Source organism: Mya arenaria, chromosome 11 (genome assembly GCF_026914265.1).
Source record: "Mya arenaria isolate MELC-2E11 chromosome 11, ASM2691426v1".
Taxonomy (NCBI): Eukaryota; Metazoa; Mollusca; class Bivalvia; order Myida; family Myidae; genus Mya; species Mya arenaria.
In genome coordinates this window covers 23,784,807-23,804,737 of record NC_069132.1, presented here as the reverse complement: position 1 = coordinate 23,804,737, position 19,931 = coordinate 23,784,807, and the positions used below count along the sequence as shown (strand labels likewise).

Genomic DNA, 19,931 nt, shown 5'->3' with positions numbered 1-19,931 from the left:
AATACACGTACCATATACTGTCTTTGTACAATAAAGAATATCCGTTTGATTTTATGATAAATAGAGATTAAATCAATGCTGTTTTATTTCTTTCTGTAACACAGAGTCTTATTTGACTGTCCGTTAACTTGCTCCTGCTCCCTGCTTTCAAGTGTATCGACATACGGAAACTAATATTCAGAGCGAGTTCATTTATATGAATATAAAGAACCTGCCCTCTGTATATTTTTGCGATTCGAATCAATATTACTTTGTTCATTATGTAAATAAATCGACAGGTATCTTTAAAACTCCATTTCTGATACTTCAATGCCATCGTCACAAACAATATCAAATCGCTTAAAGCCTTGAATGGCTTTCGGCCTGCAACGTTTTGTGAGTATAGTCATGTAATTGTAAAACATAATTATTAACATAAAAATCTAAAGATAGTGTATGCTCGCTCATAATTTCCTTTGGAAAAACTTTTAGAGTTTTATGTTGATTCGCAAATATATCATATAGTATAAGTCACTTGTAATGTGGAATACGCCAAATATATACGTATAAGGTATGGAGTAATTTTCAATATCATATAAAACCTTCTCTGGAGCTTTGGTTTCAAATTCAATGCACTGCCACGGATAAAGCATTTAAGAGTTTTAGTAAAATCTACTTTACAATTTGCGTATTAAATCTAGTTCCAGGATATGCCAGCCTAACCAAATGCATCCCAACAAAATGCATTGGACATATAAATTAGGTTTATGTTTTAGTCTTCCTTCTACAACGACAAATAGCTCTGGATCGAACCACCCAAATACTATTTATTCCCTGTATGTTTGATGTATATGTATCTTAATAATGCCCTCAACCTATGTTACAAAATGAACAGATTACTCATTTATATCAGTGGTTTTTAAATATGCATATGCTGATACTACATGCTCAAGACTTTGGTCTGAAATTAATGAGACAAACTGAGGAATATTAACACACTTTCGGTTTCATTCGGCATTACATGACTATGACACAAATTGTAGCAGGTCGATAGTCTGTCAATGCTTTACGCGATTTGATTTGAATGGTAAAAGTGTATAATATGCATTTAGTACTGATTAGGTTGTTAGTATGTACTTACACAAGAGAATGGTCTTATGCGACACTCATTTTACAAACACAAGGGCAAACTATCAATCTTAATAAAAATGTCAAGTAAGAGCGATTTAAGCAATTTAAAACATAGAAAATATACTTATGAATAAACTTCAATAACCAAAAATAAACTGATTGTAGGATAAAATGAAGTATTATAATTTCATTAAAAACATTATGGTTTGGTATATCACGCCTTATATCATTTAATTGCATCATAACACAATCCATATTTTTTCCGGGTTTTAACGAGTTCTCAGAGTTTATTTCCCCGGAAATAAACCTGTCTGAATGCGATGACCCAGATTCTATTCTTAACTACAAAGTACATGTAGATATTATCGGTCCTCGGCCTTACATGTATTTATTTGATTTAGTACGCGTTCATTTAGAAACTATTTGCAGATTCTGCTTTTTATATTGCGTTCTGTAACTCGCCGATATTGAAATAATTGCTTTTTGTACAATTTTAATCGCGTTATATTACGCAAAACGCAGCATATTCGAACTATATTAACCGCATAACAAAGATTGAAATCACCTAACAGCGCCCCTTTAGCTAGCTAATTAATATGCAGAACGCAGATTGCTTACTAGGTATTTTCGACGTAACTGTTAATGTAAATTAGGTTGTTGACCAACGCAGTTCTAACTGCGCTGGGGTTGATACGCCCGTGCGCGCATTAATTCGCCAAAAGTTAAAAATGTTATGTCGATCTGCCGATGCGATTTCCGAGCGGCCTACAGCCTAAAAACCCGTGCTTATGGTATGTTATGGTTAGTATGAATATCATATAAGTATGAATTTACCAAGATTAACTAGCCTGAAATATCGTAGACACTCGGCCCATTTGTTCGAAAAATGCATACTTCATAGTGAGGAATCACGTTGGTCACCACGGGTCCGTACAGCCGGAAGTTACGACTAATGTCCTTTAATAAAACAGGCCCAGTTGTATACACATGAAGGGTACGTCACAACATAATCAGACAATCTATGTCTTTTTGAATTAATACGAACGGCCAACTTGGTATACCTGTTGCGAAAGACAATACGTACATGAATAGGAAGGCCCACAACTCCTGCTTGAATATTTGTTGAGATATGCCTATACGACTGAAAACTGTGGTTTTTGAAAACCAAAAATCTACCAGCCAGATGATTCTTAATGGTACGTTTTTTCTTATTAAAACCTAAACATATGGAGCGATAGGCTGTGACTGGATTATGCTGTTGGTATAATATGTTATTACTAATAGGGTCTTGTGTTACTTCGTATTCGGTAAGTAAACGCGTACTGATGGACATACCGAACGGAATGTGATACGGGTTGCAAGGCTTATTTATTGTATGTATCCTTTCAGTATTTCAATGTTGAATGCACTTGTTACAGTTCTAAACAAAGTAATCACACATAGCTTTATCAATACCTTTCATAGAAACTTTAATCCGAAACTGACGCCATATATCAAATTGATTTAATGATCAAGTGCATTTTCTTGAATATTATTTTTTTTAAAAGTATTTAAAGTCGTTACGAACGGTTTCCTCGCTTGATACATGATGATGCGACACAATTGTTATGTTGTTTTTATTTAGAAAAGACCATTCGGCCTGAAATCGTACGCTCATCGTAGAACACCCGTGCAGTCTCGCACAAATGCCACATAACCTCGAAGAAATGTCGTAGTGGAGCAGACCATGTCGCAACATGCAGTCTATACCTGTTCTACTTTGTGGCAATGACTCGGCTTTTTGATGACGAGATAATAAGACAATTAGGCATTGAAATTATTTTGCAATTCTATTATTCATGTAGCAAGAAGCATTTATAAGTTAACGTGATAGAAATGTGTCGGACATTAGAGAAATAGCAACATAGTAAAACAGAAGGTCGTTGTAAAAAATGACATAGAATCAGCCACGTACCATTCCTACTACGGATGCGAAACAGTGGCTCGAGCTCTTTAAGGACCTGTATATAAAAAAGCCAATGACACTTCCGAGATAGAGCAAAAGAACGGACATTATTAAAACATATTGCCAGAAACCAATGGAACAATGGGCAGCAGAGCTATGCTACTTAAATGTGCAGGAGGTAAACGTATATTTGGTATTCATCAATTTGTCACGCACACGCACGCACACACGCAAGTATATGCAGACTATTGACGTCGATTTATTACGAGATAGTTCTACACTGACACGAGTTTGATGAAATATATTGTTTAAATGCAAAGTAATTATTGTAATACATGAAAAGCACCAGTCAATTGTAACCACGGCACCCCCAGGCCCGGGGAATAGCCGGGACTTTGACTTTCGGTCCAGCCAACCCCGGGTAAAATCCCCGCCTTGCGGGGACGAAATGATGGTTAAACCCCGGCCAAATGCCCCCGCACCCAGAGACTCTATATAAGGCCCAATCTCTGCTAAATTTAGCGCTATGACAAAACCTTAGCGGTCACCCGCTTTACCTGGAAAGTAAAAACACGGCCCTTTTTCCCGGCTATCCCCGGTATACCCCCGGACCAGGGGGGCCGTGGTTACAATTGACTGGTGCATAATCTGTAAACTCTAAAATTTGAGTCAACGGGGCTGACTTCCTAAACTTACTTCCCCCTTGAACCAAACACTACATGGTAATAAATATATTAGGGGGATTTGGGCGAGCCACCCTAGCACTGCAAATGAGAACGAACTATATACCGGTGGAACATCTCATCGTTAACAAGTGAGTGGTTAAAATAAAATAAATACTAGCACATGACTTATAATCATACTACTTTATTCAGGTTTTATTGCATCTTAGTTGCACAAGATTGTTCGATACTTTCCATAAGATGGTATTGTCTGGCAGCCAATGTCGACAACCCATGGTTGTGTATAAAAATTTTATCCTATTTCCTGCTATTTAAGAATCTGATTGATGGCCTCGCGCCACCTTTGGTGTTCTTGTTTTTAATTCAAGATGGCGTCCAAGACGTCCGCCGCCGGAATCAACAACAACAATATAGTAGTAGGTCATAACATTTTAAGTTTCAAAAATAATAATATTGGGATTGATTGGTTTGTATTTATAATTCATAGTATTGCGCAATAATCAAAGGAAAAACACACAATTTTAAGTAAATTGTCGATTTTGCTCAAATTTGGCGGCCATCTTGGATGCAATATATTGCATTGGTTTATTGATTGATTGATTGATTGATTGATGATTAGTTTGATTGATTGATCCGGTGAACTTTCGGCTGTCCGGCCAACTTCACACACAGTAGTTGGTAAATAGAACCGCCATGACCTTATTCAACATATTTTTTAAATATCATATGGGATTCTACATGCATCCGGAATAAAAAGCCATTTGTAAATATCGATGGTTCTCCGGTTCTTCTCTACGTTATTTATCATTTCACAAATTTGGCACATCGCTCTTTCGTGCAAGGCGTTGTAACCTACTGAAACGTATCTACTTTTTCTGCGCAACATATATCCATATACTGCTGGCGACTTCGATACATATGCCAAGTATCTTCCAAGATCGTCCGCGTTTTCAAAATCGTCTGTTGTAATAATCGTATCGCGAGGTAACATTCTATTTGTGTCGCCCTTTCCACCGCCGCGCGAGACAATAATAATATCGTAGTCGAAGTTCTCGAACAGTTTCTCTGTGAAATATTCCTTACACAATGCGTTCTCAAATGCAAGATAAAATGCGTAAGTCGTATTCAACAGTCCGAAGCATTCATCATGGACAGTTCGCATTCCGCACGACCAAGGTTTTCCGCATGATCCCAGAACTTCTACAGGTAAATAGTTCTTTAATTTAGCTATGTATTGTTCCCTACGAGAATCAGTTGGACAATGCGATGTTATAAGCAGAGCTCCGTCCGTTTTGCGTAGTGCAATGTCAGTAAAATTTCTTGGAGAGAAGGCGCTCGTTTCTTTCAGTTGTCCGTATGGAAGGTGTATGTCAGTGTTCTCCCTCTTATAGAACATTGTCCAATTAAAAACATACCGCAATGGAGAGTTGATCCAGTCTGATTTCTTGTACAATCTCGGGCTTTCATGGGCGGCGTATATCCAAATTTGCCCAAGTGGTCTTTCAATCTTTAACAATGATTTTCGCCCAGATAAAACTCGCCCATCAATAAGTACAGCAGAACTGTTCTTAATATCTTTCCGATCCAAAGATAGTTTGCAATTTTTATATTTGCAATTTTTAAAAGTAAAATTCACGGCACTTCCTCTTGTGTTTATAAACCAAGGTAAATTGTACCAGGTAATGGTGTGTTCCGTTTCCGTGTCAGTGATGGCGTGTTCAGATTTCGATTCTGTGGTGTTGTATTCAGTTTTTGATTCTGTAATGTTGTGTTCAGTTTCCACGTCTGTATTTTCAAGATACAGTGGAAGAGACTGTAAAAGAACACGACCAAGAAAAAATTAATGCCATGGGCATCCTACCACTCTGCATGTTTGAACAAAACATCTGATGTGAAAGAAAAGGCTAACAGTCTATATTCAGGGATATTTTTAAGTGTAGTGCATCACTCGTCATATCTTGCGTGGCGTTGATTTACTTGGAAAACAATTATGTATAAAAAATATACATTGGGTGATACTATATGCTTAGACTTTTCTTCTGGTTTAATAAGAGTAATTTGTCATTTTGCATAAAAACAATGTCATAAAACAACAACAACGAATTATGAAACTTTAAATCTACAATTGTTCAATTTGAACGTTTTTCTATGTGGAAATGAACTATTTAAATAAAGCCTAGTTTATGATTACAAATCAAGTATGTTTTTATATTACAGTGACTCGCTCATGTTTTGGGGCCAAAAGTTAGTTTTCCCGGAAATGCATCAGAAAACACTTAATTTATCTTTAGTTTACTCTATGATATCGAAATTGCACAAAAAAATACGCTGTCACTCATAGCATAAAAAAGTATTTTGGTTTTAGCGGAGTTCGGCGAACCCACGCCGGTAAAGTCAAGAAAAAACAACAACAGCCGGATAGTCCACACGGCCACCGGGACATTAATAGCAGTGTTGGATATGTTGACCTGATTAGGTGATAATGTCAATGAACCAATCACGCAACACCGCAGTCGTAATTAAATTTCAATCGCGTTATAAACGCTAATGAAAATTGTGGTCTTCAAAGACGATACTTGGGCAAATATCAACATTTGCTGAAGGGTTCCAGCTTTTGGTATCTTAGTTTTAACACTCCTTATGATTTGCCACACTTAATTTCGTAATTAAAAAAGTGCATTTTACAAACCATGAGCGAGTCACTTTGAAATGTCATTAACAATTGTGACTCTTGAATTACAATGACTTATTTACTATCGAATATCAATTCTTTTTGCCTTATTCTTTGTGCGAACAACGAAAAAGGGTTTATGTTTCGAACTGCGGACGCGTGCCGCGGATGAGGACCAAAGTCACGGACAGCATGCCGCACACGGCATACCGGCCCAAATTCTAAAATATATCTTATTTGATAGAATCTACATGTAAGCATACCCAAAGTAGCGTAGCCTTGACAGGTTTATATCCAAATGGTAGATTCCAAAGTACAACATATATCACACTTAAAATAAAGAACGTGCCAAATAGTATTTTACACAAAAAGTTAAAACGAACGGAACCTAATGTATAATCCATGTTACGCTATGTATTGATGGGTTTTAAAAAGTCTTTCGAAAGCTCCGTTTTCAGACATCTGTTTCAACATTGCTTGCTAATGCAAATACACCATATAAATGCAAATGCATTGAAAATCATTATATACTTTAGCAAAAAGGAAAGTGTACCATTTTAAAATATGACTAAGCTAATGTGTGTGTGTGTGTGTGTGTGTGTGCGTGCGTTCGCGTGCGTGCGTGCTTGCGCGTGCGTGCGTGTTAAAATTAAAAACTATTGAAATTTAATATCACTAGCAGGTCAAGAGATGGCGGTACCCGGCCCCTCCAAATATAATCGTTTGAATGATAAAGACATGGAAGAGAAGAAATGCATACAATATATTGTTTTTGTCTTGGAAAAGGCCTCTTAGACCCCTCATTCAGACCCCTTTCTAAGACCCCTCATTCAGACACCTCTCTAAGGCCCCTCACTTAATCCAATCTCTAAGACCCCTCATTCAGACCCCTCATTCAGACCCCTCTCTACGACCGCTCATTTAGACCCCTCTCTAAGACCCCTCATCCAGACCCCTCTCTATCTAAGAATCCCCCCATTCAGATGCCTTAATCAGACGCATCAATCAGACACCTCATTCAGACGTTTTATTTAGACGCCTCATATAGACGCCTCAATCAGACCCCATTCAGACGCCTTATTCAGACGCTATATTCAGACCCCTCATTCGGATGCCTCATTCAGATCACTCATTCAGACGCCTCATTCAGACCCTTAGTTCAGTCGCCTCATTCAGACCCCATTTTTCAGACCCTTATTCAAACGCCTCTTTCAGATTCCTTATTCAGACCCCTCATTCAGACCCGTCATTCAGACCTCTTATTCAACGCTTAGATCCCATGTTATATATATATGGTGGAGATATTGCAGTATTTGTTCAGCATAGTATCCGAGAAAGAAATTAAAATATATGTTTACAACGGGAAAACCCCCAGAGAGTAATATACATGTGCTCTTTTAAGGAAAACACAATAATAATTAATAGAAATTCTTTACCCGCAAGGAAAGACACGGGGATTACTATTTTACGTGGTTGAAAACCTTAGATATAAAAAAACGAGCGTTTTCATGAGTACATTGTATAGTTTCAATATCTTAAGAGATAGAAATAGCACACACTTATACACGTGCGTAATGACATAATTTATATGCACCCCATTCATTTTATTAACATTCAGACAGTACCTAAACTAGGTCAAACATAAAAGACATATAAAATATTTCAACAAAATTTAGCATAACCCCAATTTTAACTAAGTATTGATCTTAGATTTACCAAGAAAGGTAAGAGCAATTTTAAGTTAAATCTTAAAAACTATATTGAACATCACCCTAGAGAGAGAAGAAGATAAAGTGTAAAACATTTTGACAAGTTTATGGTGGGGGTTGCGGGTCATCGAGTACGCCTACCACAAATGTATACATAACTTCCCACCGATTGACAACTATGCAACCAGGTCTTCACTCCGCTTAGCTGTTTCATTCCCATCCCTAGGCCGCTAGGCTTTCATGGTGCTAAGTTCACGCTGCTACACCACTAGGCCGTCAGGCCGCTAAGTTCACGCTGCTCCACCACTAGGCCGCCAGGCTTTCATGATGCTAACTTCACGCTGCTACACCACTAGACCGCCAGGCCGCTAATTCACGCTGCTACACCACTAGGCCGTCAGGCCGCTAACTTCACGCTGCTAAACCACTAGGCCGTCAGGCCGCTAACTTCACGCCGCTACAACACTAGACCGTCAGGCCGCTAACTTCACGCCGCTACACCACTAGGCCGTCAGGCCGCTTACTTCACGCTGCTTCACCACTAGGCCGTCAGGCCGCTAACTTCACGCCGCTTCACCGCTAGGCCGTCAGGCCGCTAACTTCACGCTGCTACACCGCTAGGCCGTCAGGCCGCTAACTTCACGCTGCTACACCGCTAGGCCGTCAGGCCGCTAACTTCACTCTGCTTCACCGCTAGGCCGTCGGGCCGATAACTTCACGCTGCTACACCACTAGGCCGCCAGGCCGCTAACTTCACGCCACTTGACTACTAGGCCGTCAGGCCGCTTACTTCATGCCGCTTAACTACTAGGCCGTTAGGCCGCTAACTTCACGCCGCTTGACTACTAGGCCACCGCTTGACCACTTGGTCGTCAGGCTGCTTACTTCACACCGCTTTACCACTAGGCAGCAAGCCCACAAACTCCACGCCGCTAGGCCGCTTTCTTTACGCCACTGTAGTTTTTTTCCAGAGTATATTTTTTTTTATGATTTTAAGAACAGTTTCTGTTCATATAAATATCGATATTGTAGTAATACAAGTAACATATGCCGCCTTATATCATTAATAAATTTGAAATTTAACTGACGCCATATACCTTCATATAGCTTGTCACATTAGTTTGTGATTAGACGCAGATAGGGATACATTTTTTTTAAATTTTAATTGACGAGGGTATATGTACATGTATACATTTTTAGATTGCAAGAAAAGTGAACACTTATCAATAACACATTCCTTTCAAGTGAGTGCCCAAGTGAGAACACCTTTAAGTCACCTGATTTCTCACCCTTATATAGGTACATTTTTATACTTGTAATTGCAAATTAAGGTCTGGAGCATGGGGGTGTTACGCAAGCTCATTAGCCAAATATTAAACAAAGACCTATCGGAACACCTCGGCTTTTATCCAACAGACTTCAACGAAGACGTGTTTTTAGAGGCACTCGGGCGGCTAAGGTCTAACAGACATTAACGAGAGAGACACAATGTACTCGACTGAACAGCACAGTCATATCACACAAGCACCAAAATACAATTATTACTATTTATATAAGTTGGGTTTACCGCTTTGGAACGATCAACAGGAGTTATGTAAGCTTATAAGTGAACGCATGTGAGTTTGGTTTGTAGTCATCAAGCCGGACAGGTGCGTTTGTTCCAGGCACTCCAGTTTACCCCACAACACAAGACCACACTCTCGCGTAACATCGTGTCAACGTGCGTGATTTAAATAATGTGTTGGGTATTTGACTCGAAAAGGCGATAACACCGCAGAGCGCTTTTTTCGTTTTCGCTTTTTTGCATGCGTAAAACGGTATCAGAAGAAGTCACACATGACGCTGCCTTGTAAAACCTATGATTTAACGATAAAACGAACGGCAGAAAAATGAGATGTTTAACACTTGTACATGCAATTTTTGAATTTCGGACCGACCGTATGCAAAAATGTGTCCTATTATTATTTCACATTTTCGCATTGCCGCATTTTCGCCGCGAAAACGCGAAACTACCATACTAAAGTGTCAAACTGTTGTCCTCTCTTCTCGACTGTGTTGCGCTAAACATGACATTCATCGTTGTTACAAAACTGCTCTTATAAATTGCTATTTTCGCCTTTAAACCTCTCCCTTCATGTGCTCCCATTTCTCTTCAACACTTCACGATTGGTGTCGCGGACTGCTAATGTATAGACATAATGCAGCCAATGGTCCGCGGTACCGAATTGTACTGGGCGACGGTTGTATGACCGGTGGATGAGTGTCCTACTATTTGGTTATGTATGTTGAAACGGATTACTGACTGTTCGAAGGAATGCGAGCAACTTCTCGGACAATGTCAGGTCAGCGATTTATTGGCAACAAATTACTGCAGATTAGCTTGTTCTAAAACTTACAACTGCAGGCACTCAATCAGAAAACTCAACTAAAAAAATGTAAGAGGTTGAAGCGCATGTTTCGCGAATGGTCGGCGATGCATTTATTTTTTTATCAATTGGATTCCGAGTTCTTTACACATAAACTGTGTCACCAATAAAGACCAGTGGCTGAACTGTCGCCAACTATCTGACAACCGATTAATGAAATAGTAGTATCGATGTTTAATATTTTTCATTTTACAGATACGTAGTATATAAAAGTCCTCTTCACGGTCAGTTTACCGTGATTTGACCTTTTTTGGCACGCCGGAGTCAGACCTGTCCAGGCCGTTATGACTTTAGTTAATCGATCCAAGGCATGTTGATTAATTTTAAAGGAATGAATGTACACACGTTATCTTATATTTTTTATACAACTATATTTGTTGAAGATCTGTGCGTCCATCTATTCAAACTTTTCAGCTGCATTATTTTTTGAAAGTATTTTTTACAGGTATGTATGCAATTTCAATTAATGTTCCTTAAAACTGCGTTGTTTTTCAATATAAATAACCAATGAGAAACAGAGAAAAATGTGATATTGTAATACAAAGGGAAGTAACCACTGCGTTGAGTTAAGCAAAAATGTTGTGCGCTACCACATATACCTGTTGGGTGCTACTCAACAAAACAACTGTTGTCTGCCACAAATTAATGGAGTCTGATATTTTATTACTTGGTATCATGAATTGAAAAGATAGTTAGTTGTCATTTTAGACTGATGTAGCAATACAGCATATACTCCTTATGACTCACAAGGGAGTAAGCAGTCACAGGTAAACTGGCATTAGCCCAACTCTCATTTTTTAAGTGAGGTGACAGCAGTGTTACTAGTGTAATGCACATAGACTTGAAAGTATGATGCAGCTCCAAACAGCTGCCCCTGGCTTACTTTAAATAGTTGCCTATGGCCTCAGTTGGGTAAATTCAGTCTTGACCCTGAAAATAAAAAATGCAATATTTTATGGGCTGCTTATCGCGTCATGGGACACAATAAGTCCAAATAATTGAACGTTGACCGTTTTTTTATGATTTTTGATATGGCAAATCCTTCACATACAAATTGTTTTGTATCTAAAGTGGGTAGTTATTCCGATCGGGATTCTGGGTTAAAGCATACTGCGTCTATAAAATATCTTAAAAACAAGAAATATTACCAGATAATGTTATTTTATATTAGTTCCGTACTCAAAAATTATCCAACAAATTATAATGAGTTTGATGCGTTTTTCTTCATGAAACTGTCAAAACATAACGATATATACATGAAGGACACCTGCAAGGCTGCGATTCACAGTTTTACAACAATTGGAACACTTCGGCCATGGCCGAGTTGTTACGATTGTATTTACAAGGTCTATCTCGAAGCTTGCTGGAGATGGTCAAATGTTTACACTTGGCATAATTGTTGTCTGTGTCAGTCAAGTTTTGTTTTATTGGAAAGGTAAATCCTGTGGTTTAATGCATTTAATGCTTGTTTTGTGCAAAATATCTTTGCACTTTAAGTTACACTTTAAAATATGAATGTAAACCTTTATTATCTATTTCAAACATAAAATACTTCTCTAAATACAATTTCAATAGTTTTTCAAAATCCCCGTTTTTGCACAAACCTGTTAAGACGTTAGAGATTGGAAGAATCCGGTATAACAACTGTTATTTTAGACTAGGGACACAATACAACTTTATTCATGATTTGTTGATGATATTTCAACATATTATAAAAGCTAAAAATCCACTAGGGTTATAAAAATTGACAAGAGAAGAAACTTTCCAAAACACAATTTGTCATGAAAATGATAAATGTCCAGTTCAGACATGAAATTTATACCTAATATACCAATCCTAAGCATATCATTGCGTTCTGCGCAAAGATTAATCATTTTTAAATTGAAAGGACACAACAATCTGACCGGTTATTCCAAAATGTTGAAGGAATCCGATTAAAAATATACACACTATTGGCTAAATTTCGCCATTACACACGACATTTCGATTAATTCTACTGCTGTAATGAGCACCTGAAATGATTTATGTGAGAAAAAAATGCTGTTTGTGAATCTGAAATATAACTTAAGCTTGAATATGATCTATATTTTTTGGCATTGGAATGACAGTCGGAAGTTTTAGCATTACAGGGAAACATTAGAAATTACCAAATGCTGAAACGATTACCCTGAATGCCCTTTTGTGTGGCTAGCATGGTTCCCAGTGCCATCCCAGTCAATGACAGTCAACTTGGTGTCAGGTTTCAGCCTAGTTACACTTTTATCCTACAGAAGCTTGAATGCTGGAGACTGTCCCAACGGCTGCTTTTGCTACAGTGTCAATGTACGGTAGTAGGAAAGGTTCTTTGCTAAGATTGACCTAGACAAGTTAATTAGTATATACCAAATATCGGTGTAATACCAACATATAATTATATAATATACAATGTAGCTATAAAACGGAACATTGTAGTAAGTTATACTCTTCTCATCATCTTCACTTTTCTTTGCAATGACAACTTACATGTTTTACTTAAAAAGATAAGAATCACTTATGCCTTTTGTCATCTACTAACCCATCATCCTTGTACTGCATGTATTAAATATAAAATAAATAATAATATAAATGATTAATTAAATTGTTTAAAATACAGGCACCATCAGCACCCCTTTTTGCAAAGTTAAGCGGATTAACAGAGTTTGATATGAGATGAAATGCTTAACAAAAAAACGTTTAATGTAAAATAAAGCTGTGTCATTGTTTTTTGGTTAAACATTAACTGTTAAACACATAAATCTATAAAAAGTTTTTTTTACTAGGTTTTATGAATGAAAATACCAGGTTTTCGAATGAAAACCAAATTTATCAGATTTGGTTATGTCAGCTTGCATGCGGTATCAACAAATTTTATTTGGGCTGTGACATTGCCATGCAAAGAGATATTTTGGAATAACTTGGAACACCATGGCCAAATGTTTCTTCATGACCAGACCATATGTCATGGATTATGGGATTATAATATTACTTATTACAAATGTTCACCATGCAGTGTTGGTTTTTTATTATCATCTTTTAACAATTCAATTAGTACAGTTATGTTTCAATGCATTCCTTATTTCTTAGAATTCTTCAAATTCTTTACCTTAAAGTGCTTTTGCTTCCTATTCTTGTTTTAAGTATACTCACTTAAATTCATAATTTTAGGCATTTTGTCGCTATTTTCGCATTTCGAAGCGCCCTGACCCCATTCACAAAACGTTTAAAAAAACACTGCCATGACTAGACAATGAGTCCATTATTTGTATCAATAGTCATGGTCATAATTTTATCCTAAAACACCCAATGCAAAATAAAGTTAGATATTGAGTTCAAACTCAAACATGGGTTCTAATTTGCATTATATTTAACTTTGAGTGGTCTTACTTGATTATTTTAGAAAGTGTGATGACTGGAAAGACTTTGATTAAGTAAGAATCAAATACATAAAGTGGTTACTGTGATGTGGCCTTGATAGTGCAAAACCAAGGTGTGATGCTGAAGCTTACACCTGGATGAGTTTATTAATGATCCTTCCAGTAGTTGGGTTTGTTTGTATACTTATGATCCTTCCAGTAGTTTTGTTTGTTTGTTTAAGATCAATAAAGTTGTTGGTTTTGTTCGTATATCATCAATCAAGTAGTAGGGTTTGTTAGTATAGGATCAATCCAGTAGTTGGGTTTGTTAGTATAGGATCAGTCCAGTAGTTGGGTTTGTTTGTATAGGATCAATCCAGTAGTTGGGTTTGTTAGTATATGATCAATCCAGTAGTTGGGTTTGTTTGTATTGGATCAATCCAGAAGTTTGGTTTGTTAGTATAGGATCAATCCAGTAGTTGGGTTTGTTAGTATAGGATCAATCCAGTAGTTGGGTTTGTTAGTATAGGATCAATCCAGTAGTTGGGTTTGTTAGTATAGGATCAATCCAGTAGTTGGGTTTGTTAGTATATGATCAATCCAGTAGTTGGGTTTGTTTGTATTGGATCAATCCAGAAGTTTGGTTTGTTAGTATAGGATTAATCCAGTAGTTGGGTTTGTTAGTATAGGATCAATCCAGTAGTTGGGTTTGTTAGTATAGGATCAATCCAGTAGTTGGGTTTGTTAGTATAGGATCAATCCAGTAGTTGGGTTTGTTTGTATAGGATCAATCCAGTAGTTGGGTTTGTTTGTATATGATCAATCCAGTTGTTGGTTTGTTTGTATAGGATCAATCCAGTAGTTGGGTTTGTTTGTATATGATCAATCCAGTAGTTGGGTTTGTTTGTATATGATCAATCCAGTACTTTGGTTTGTTTGTATAGGATCAATCCAGTAGTTGGGTTTGTATAGGATCAATCCAGTAGTTGGGTTTGTTAGTATATGATCAATCCAGTAGCTGTGTTTGTTTGTATAGGATCAATCCAGTAGTTGGGTTTGTTTGTATAGGATCAATCCAGTAGTTGGGTTTGTTAGAATATGATCAATCCAGTAGTTGGGTTTGTTAGTATATGATCAATCCAGTAGTTGGGTTTGTTAGTATATGATCAATCCAGTAGTTGGGTTTGTTAGTATATGATCAATCCAGTAGCTGTGTTTGTTTGTATAGGATCAATCCAGAAGTTTGGTTTGTTTGTATATGATCAATCCAGTAGTTGGGTTTGTTAGTATATGATCAATCCAGTAGTTGGGTTTGTTAGTATAGGATCAATCCAGTAGCTGTGTTTGTTTGTATAGGATCAATCCAGTAGCTGTGTTTGTTTGTATAGGATCAATCCAGTAGTTTGGTTTGTTAGTATATGATCAATCCAGTAGTTGGGTTTGTTAGTATATGATCAATCCAGTAGTTGGGTTTGTTAGTATAGGATCAATCCAGTAGTTGGGTTTGTTAGTATAGGATCAATCCAGTAGCTGTGTTTGTTTGTATAGGATCAATCCAGTAGTTGGGTTTGTTTGTATAGGATCAATCCAGTTGATGGGTTTGTTTGTATATGATCAATCCAGTAGTTGGGTTTGTTAGTATAGGATCAATCCAGTAGTTGGGTTTGTTTGTATAGGATCAATCCAGTGGTTGGGTTTGTTTGTATAGGATCAATCCAGTAGTTGGGTTTGTTAGTATATGATCAATCCAGTAGTTGGGTTTGTTTGTATAGGATCAATCCAGTAGTTGGGTTTGTTTGTATATGATCAATCCAGTAGTTGGGTTTGTTTGTATAGGATCAATCCAGTTGTTGGGTTTGTTAGTATAGGATCAATCCAGTTGTTGGTTTGTTAGTATAGGATCAATCCAGTAGCTGGGTTTGTTTGTATATGATCAATCCAGTAGTTGGGTTTGTTAGTATAGGATCAATCCAGTTGTTGGTTTGTTAGTATAGGATCAATCCAGTAGCTGGGTTTGTTTGTATATGATCAATCCAGTTGTTGGTTTGTTAGTATAGGATCAATCCAGTAGTTGGGTTTGTTTGTATAGGATCAATCCAGTAGTTGGGTTTGTTAGTATAGGATCAATCCAGTTGTTGGTTTGTTAGTATAGGATCAATCCAGTAGCTGGGTTTGTTTGTATAGGATCAATCCAGTAGTTGGGTTTGTTAGTATATGATCAATCCAGTAGTTGGGTTTGTTTGTATAGGATCAATCCAGTAGTTGGGTTTGTTAGTATATGATCAATCCAGTAGTTGGGTTTGTTTGTATAGGATCAATCCAGTAGTTGGGTTTGTTAGTATATGATCAATCCAGTAGTTGGGTTTGTTTGTATAGGATCAATCCAGTAGTTGGGTTTGTTTGTATAGGATCAATCCAGTAGTTGGGTTTGTTAGTATAGGATCAATCCAGTAGTTGGGTTTGTTAGTATATGATCAATCCAGTTGTTGGTTTGTTTGTATAGGATCAATCCAGTAGTTGGGTTTGTTAGTATATGATCAATCCAGTAGTTGGGTTTGTTAGTATAGGATCAATCCAGTAGCTGTGTTTGTTTGTATAGGATTAATCCAGTAGTTGGGTTTGTTTGTATAGGCTCAATCCAGTAGCTGTGTTTGTTTGTATAGGATTAATCCAGTAGTTGGGTTTGTTAGTATAGGATCAATCCAGTAGCTGTGTTTGTTTGTATAGGATTAATCCAGTAGTTGGGTTTGTTAGTATAGGCTCAATCCAGTAGTTGGGTTTGTTTGTATAGGATCAATCCAGTAGTTGGGTTTGTTAGTATAGGATTAATCCAGTAGCTGTGTTTGTTTGTATAGGATTAATCCAGTAGTTGGGTTTGTTAGTATAGGCTCAATCCAGTAGCTGTGTTTGTTTGTATAGGATTAATCCAGTAGTTGGGTTTGTTAGTATAGGATCAATCCAGTAGCTGTGTTTGTTTGTATAGGATCAATCCAGTAGTTGGGTTTGTTAGTATAGGCTCAATCCAGTAGTTGGGTTTGTTTGTATAGGATCAATCCAGTAGTTGGGTTTGTTTGTATAGGCTCAATCCAGTAGCTGTGTTTGTTTGTATAGGATTAATCCAGTAGTTGGGTTTGTTAGTATAGGCTCAATCCAGTAGCTGTGTTTGTTTGTATAGGATCAATCCAGAAGTTTGGTTTGTTTGTATATGATCAATCCAGTAGTTGGGTTTGTTAGTATAGGATCAATCCAGTAGCTGTGTTTGTTTGTATAGGATTAATCCAGTAGTTGGGTTTGTTTGTATATGATCAATCCAGTAGTTGGGTTTGTCTATATAGGATCAATCCAGTAGTTTGGTTTGTTAGTATAGGATCAATCCAGTAGTTGGGTTTGTTTGTATATGTCAGATCAATCCAGTAGTTGGGTTGAGGCTGCAATGAGGTATTCTTATGTGAAATAAAAAATTGTGCATTAATGTTTTTTTGTGCATTGAGAGTTTCCTCTTTAATGATTTTGAAATTACTACCAACAGATGCTCACCATGAAGAGATGATGTGCAGGGTGCATGTTACAACCAGCTCGATTGAAGGTCAAGGCCAACAGGTCAAAGGTCATATGACTATATTCTAGTCCGCTCCATATCTCTAGGTTGAATCGCATGAAGGATTTTGAACTACCCACAAATGTTCAACATACTGAGACAATATGCATAGGGCATGTTACAAACAGCTTGGTTTAAGGTCAAGGTTATAAGTCAACGTTCATATGACTTTATTTTGTGTCCATTCCATTTCTCTTGAACCCCTTGAAGGATTTTGAAAGAACTCCTGGCAAATGTTCACCATATTAAGATGACATAACACTTAGAGGTCAAAGGTCTTATGACAATATTCAACATATTGCGATGATCTGCATAGGGGGAGTCAACAGTTTTTTTTTATAAAAAAATAATCATGTCGTTTTTTGTATGTTTTGTCTTGGTTGTAGCCTGGTGTTATTTAGCCTATTTATCTAATACTATACATGCATTTCTGTTTTTTAGCTCCACTGGCCGAAGGCCATGGAGCTTATGTCGTCACAGATTGTCCGTCGTGAGTGCGTGCGTGCGTGCGTGCGTGCGTGCGTAAACTTTTACTTTAAACGACATCTCCTCTGAAACTGATAAGCGGATTTTGACAAAACTTCACAGGAATGTTCCTTTGGTGGTCCTTTACCAAAATTGCTCAAATGGTTCCGGTCCATTGCACAATATGGCCGCCAGAGCTAAAAATAGCAAAATCTTTAAACGACATCTCCTCTGAAACGGTTCGGCAGATTTTGATGAAACTTGACAGTAATGTTCCTTGGGTGGTCCTTTATTAAAATTGCTCAAATAGTTCTGGTCCATTGCACAATATGGCCGCCACAGCTAAAAATAGCAAAATCTTTAAACGACATCTCCTCTGAAACGGATAGGCAGATTTTGATGAAACTTGACAGAATTGTTCCTTGGGTGGTCCTTAACCAAAATTGCTCAAATGGTTCCGGTCCGCTGCACAACATGGCTGCCAGGGCAAAAAAATAGAAAAACCTTTAAAGAACATCTTCTCAGAAACCGATGATCAGATTTTGATGAAACTTAACAGAAATGTTCCTTGGATGGTCCTTTATCAAATTTGCTTCAATGGTTTCGGTCCACTGCACAAGATGGCCCCCAGAGGTAAAAATAGAAAAACCTTTAAACGACTTCTCCTCAGAAACCGATGATCGTATTGCAATGAAACTTGACAGAAATGTTACTTGGGTAGTCCTTAACCAAAATAGCCCAAACAGTTCTGGTCTGCTGCACAACATGGGCACCAGAGCTAAGAATAGAAAAAAACGTTAAACTACATCTTCTCAGAAACCGATTATCAGATTTTGATGAAACTTTACATAAATGTTCATCGGGATGCCCTTTAACCAAAATTGCCCAAATGGTTCCGGTCCGCTGCACAACATGGCTGCGAGAGTTAAAAATAGAAAAACCTTTAAGGACTTCTCGTCCGCAGTCTTCACGAAAAACATTTTAACCTACTAGCCAGTTGGACTAGCATAATGGCATATTTTACTAGTCCGAATGACAATCTAGTAGTCCGACTATTTTGCCACATTATAAAATTGTATGCTTGAGGTAAATACCTATTTCAATTGAGCAGCTTGCAGTTTGAGTAAACATTTCTTTATTATGATGCTCATGCAGTGATAGGGAGTGACATCCTTCTGTTGGGAATAGTGCTCCTTGTTTTTCAGAACCTATGGGTACTATGTAAAAACAAAAGGCATCTTGCTTGAATAGACTGTAATAATATCAACATGGTTAGAAAAGAAATGCCATGCTTTAATAGCTTTGATTACATTTTACTACTGAATTACCTCCCTTTAATAGAAAAAAAAATAATGTCTTAATTTTTCACGTATAGCATCTTTAAATAATTTTTAAACAATAATAATTTATGAGTAAACATATAAGCATAAAGTTCTCACAAAAAGATCAATTTAAAAACTTTACATTTATACATAGGAAAGTATATATAGACTGAACATTAATTTTCGTTCAAGTGACATTCTGAAAGTTTATGAAACACCTATTTTTAGTAACTTAAATGGCCGAAAAGTGTAAGTGAAACACCAAGTCGATTCTATCTCGTCAGTTCTTGTTCAGGTTAGATATTTGCTTCATAATCTATTCAGATTAAATGTTAACCGATGATCAGATTTTGATGAAACTTGACAGGAATGTTCCTTGGGTGGTCATTAACCAAAATTTGTTAAATGGTTCCAGTCCACTGCACACCATGGCTGCCAGAGCTAAAAAATAAAAAAAACTTTATACGACTTGTCGTCGAAACCGATGACCTTTTTTCGATAAAACTTGACAGAAATGTTTGTTTGGTGCTCCTTTACTCAAATTGCCCAAATCATTTCGGTCCACTGCACAACATGGCAGCCAGAGCTATTAAAGTAATTTTTTTTTTTAAATAACTTCTCTTCAAAAATT

The 19,931-nt window shown here is 37.2% G+C and overlaps 2 protein-coding genes across 2 annotated transcripts in view; one reads left to right on the top strand and one right to left on the bottom strand.

The window, feature by feature from the left end:
* Window positions 1-4,008: 4,008 nt before the first annotated feature.
* Window positions 4,009-6,861, bottom strand: LOC128209686 (4-galactosyl-N-acetylglucosaminide 3-alpha-L-fucosyltransferase FUT6-like). The gene is made up of 2 exons (XM_052913842.1): window positions 6,673-6,861; window positions 4,009-5,551 (listed from the first exon to the last, which is right to left on the bottom strand). Exons 1-2 carry the CDS (start codon window positions 6,811-6,813, stop codon window positions 4,454-4,456), a joined length of 1,239 nt encoding a protein of 412 aa, XP_052769802.1. The 5' UTR covers window positions 6,814-6,861; the 3' UTR covers window positions 4,009-4,453.
* A 4,315-nt stretch (window positions 6,862-11,176) lies between these two features.
* Window positions 11,177-19,931, top strand: part of LOC128209684 (pleckstrin homology domain-containing family H member 1-like) — a 105,601-nt gene continuing 96,846 nt past the window's right edge. The window contains exon 1 of the mRNA XM_052913834.1: window positions 11,177-11,311. The gene's annotated coding sequence lies outside the window, so the exon portion shown is untranslated. The remainder of the gene's footprint in view (window positions 11,312-19,931) is intronic.

What these genes read in the sequence shown, in the direction of transcription:
- LOC128209686 (XM_052913842.1), bottom strand. Translation starts at nt 6,813, where the DNA reads ATGGATTATACATTAGGTTCCGTTCGTTTTAACTTTTTGTGTAAAATA. An exon ending in TCAAGGCTACGCTACTTTGG is followed by an intron (nt 5,552 to 6,672) that starts GTATGCTTACAT and finishes GTTCTTTTACAG; the next exon opens with TCTCTTCCACTGTATCTTGA.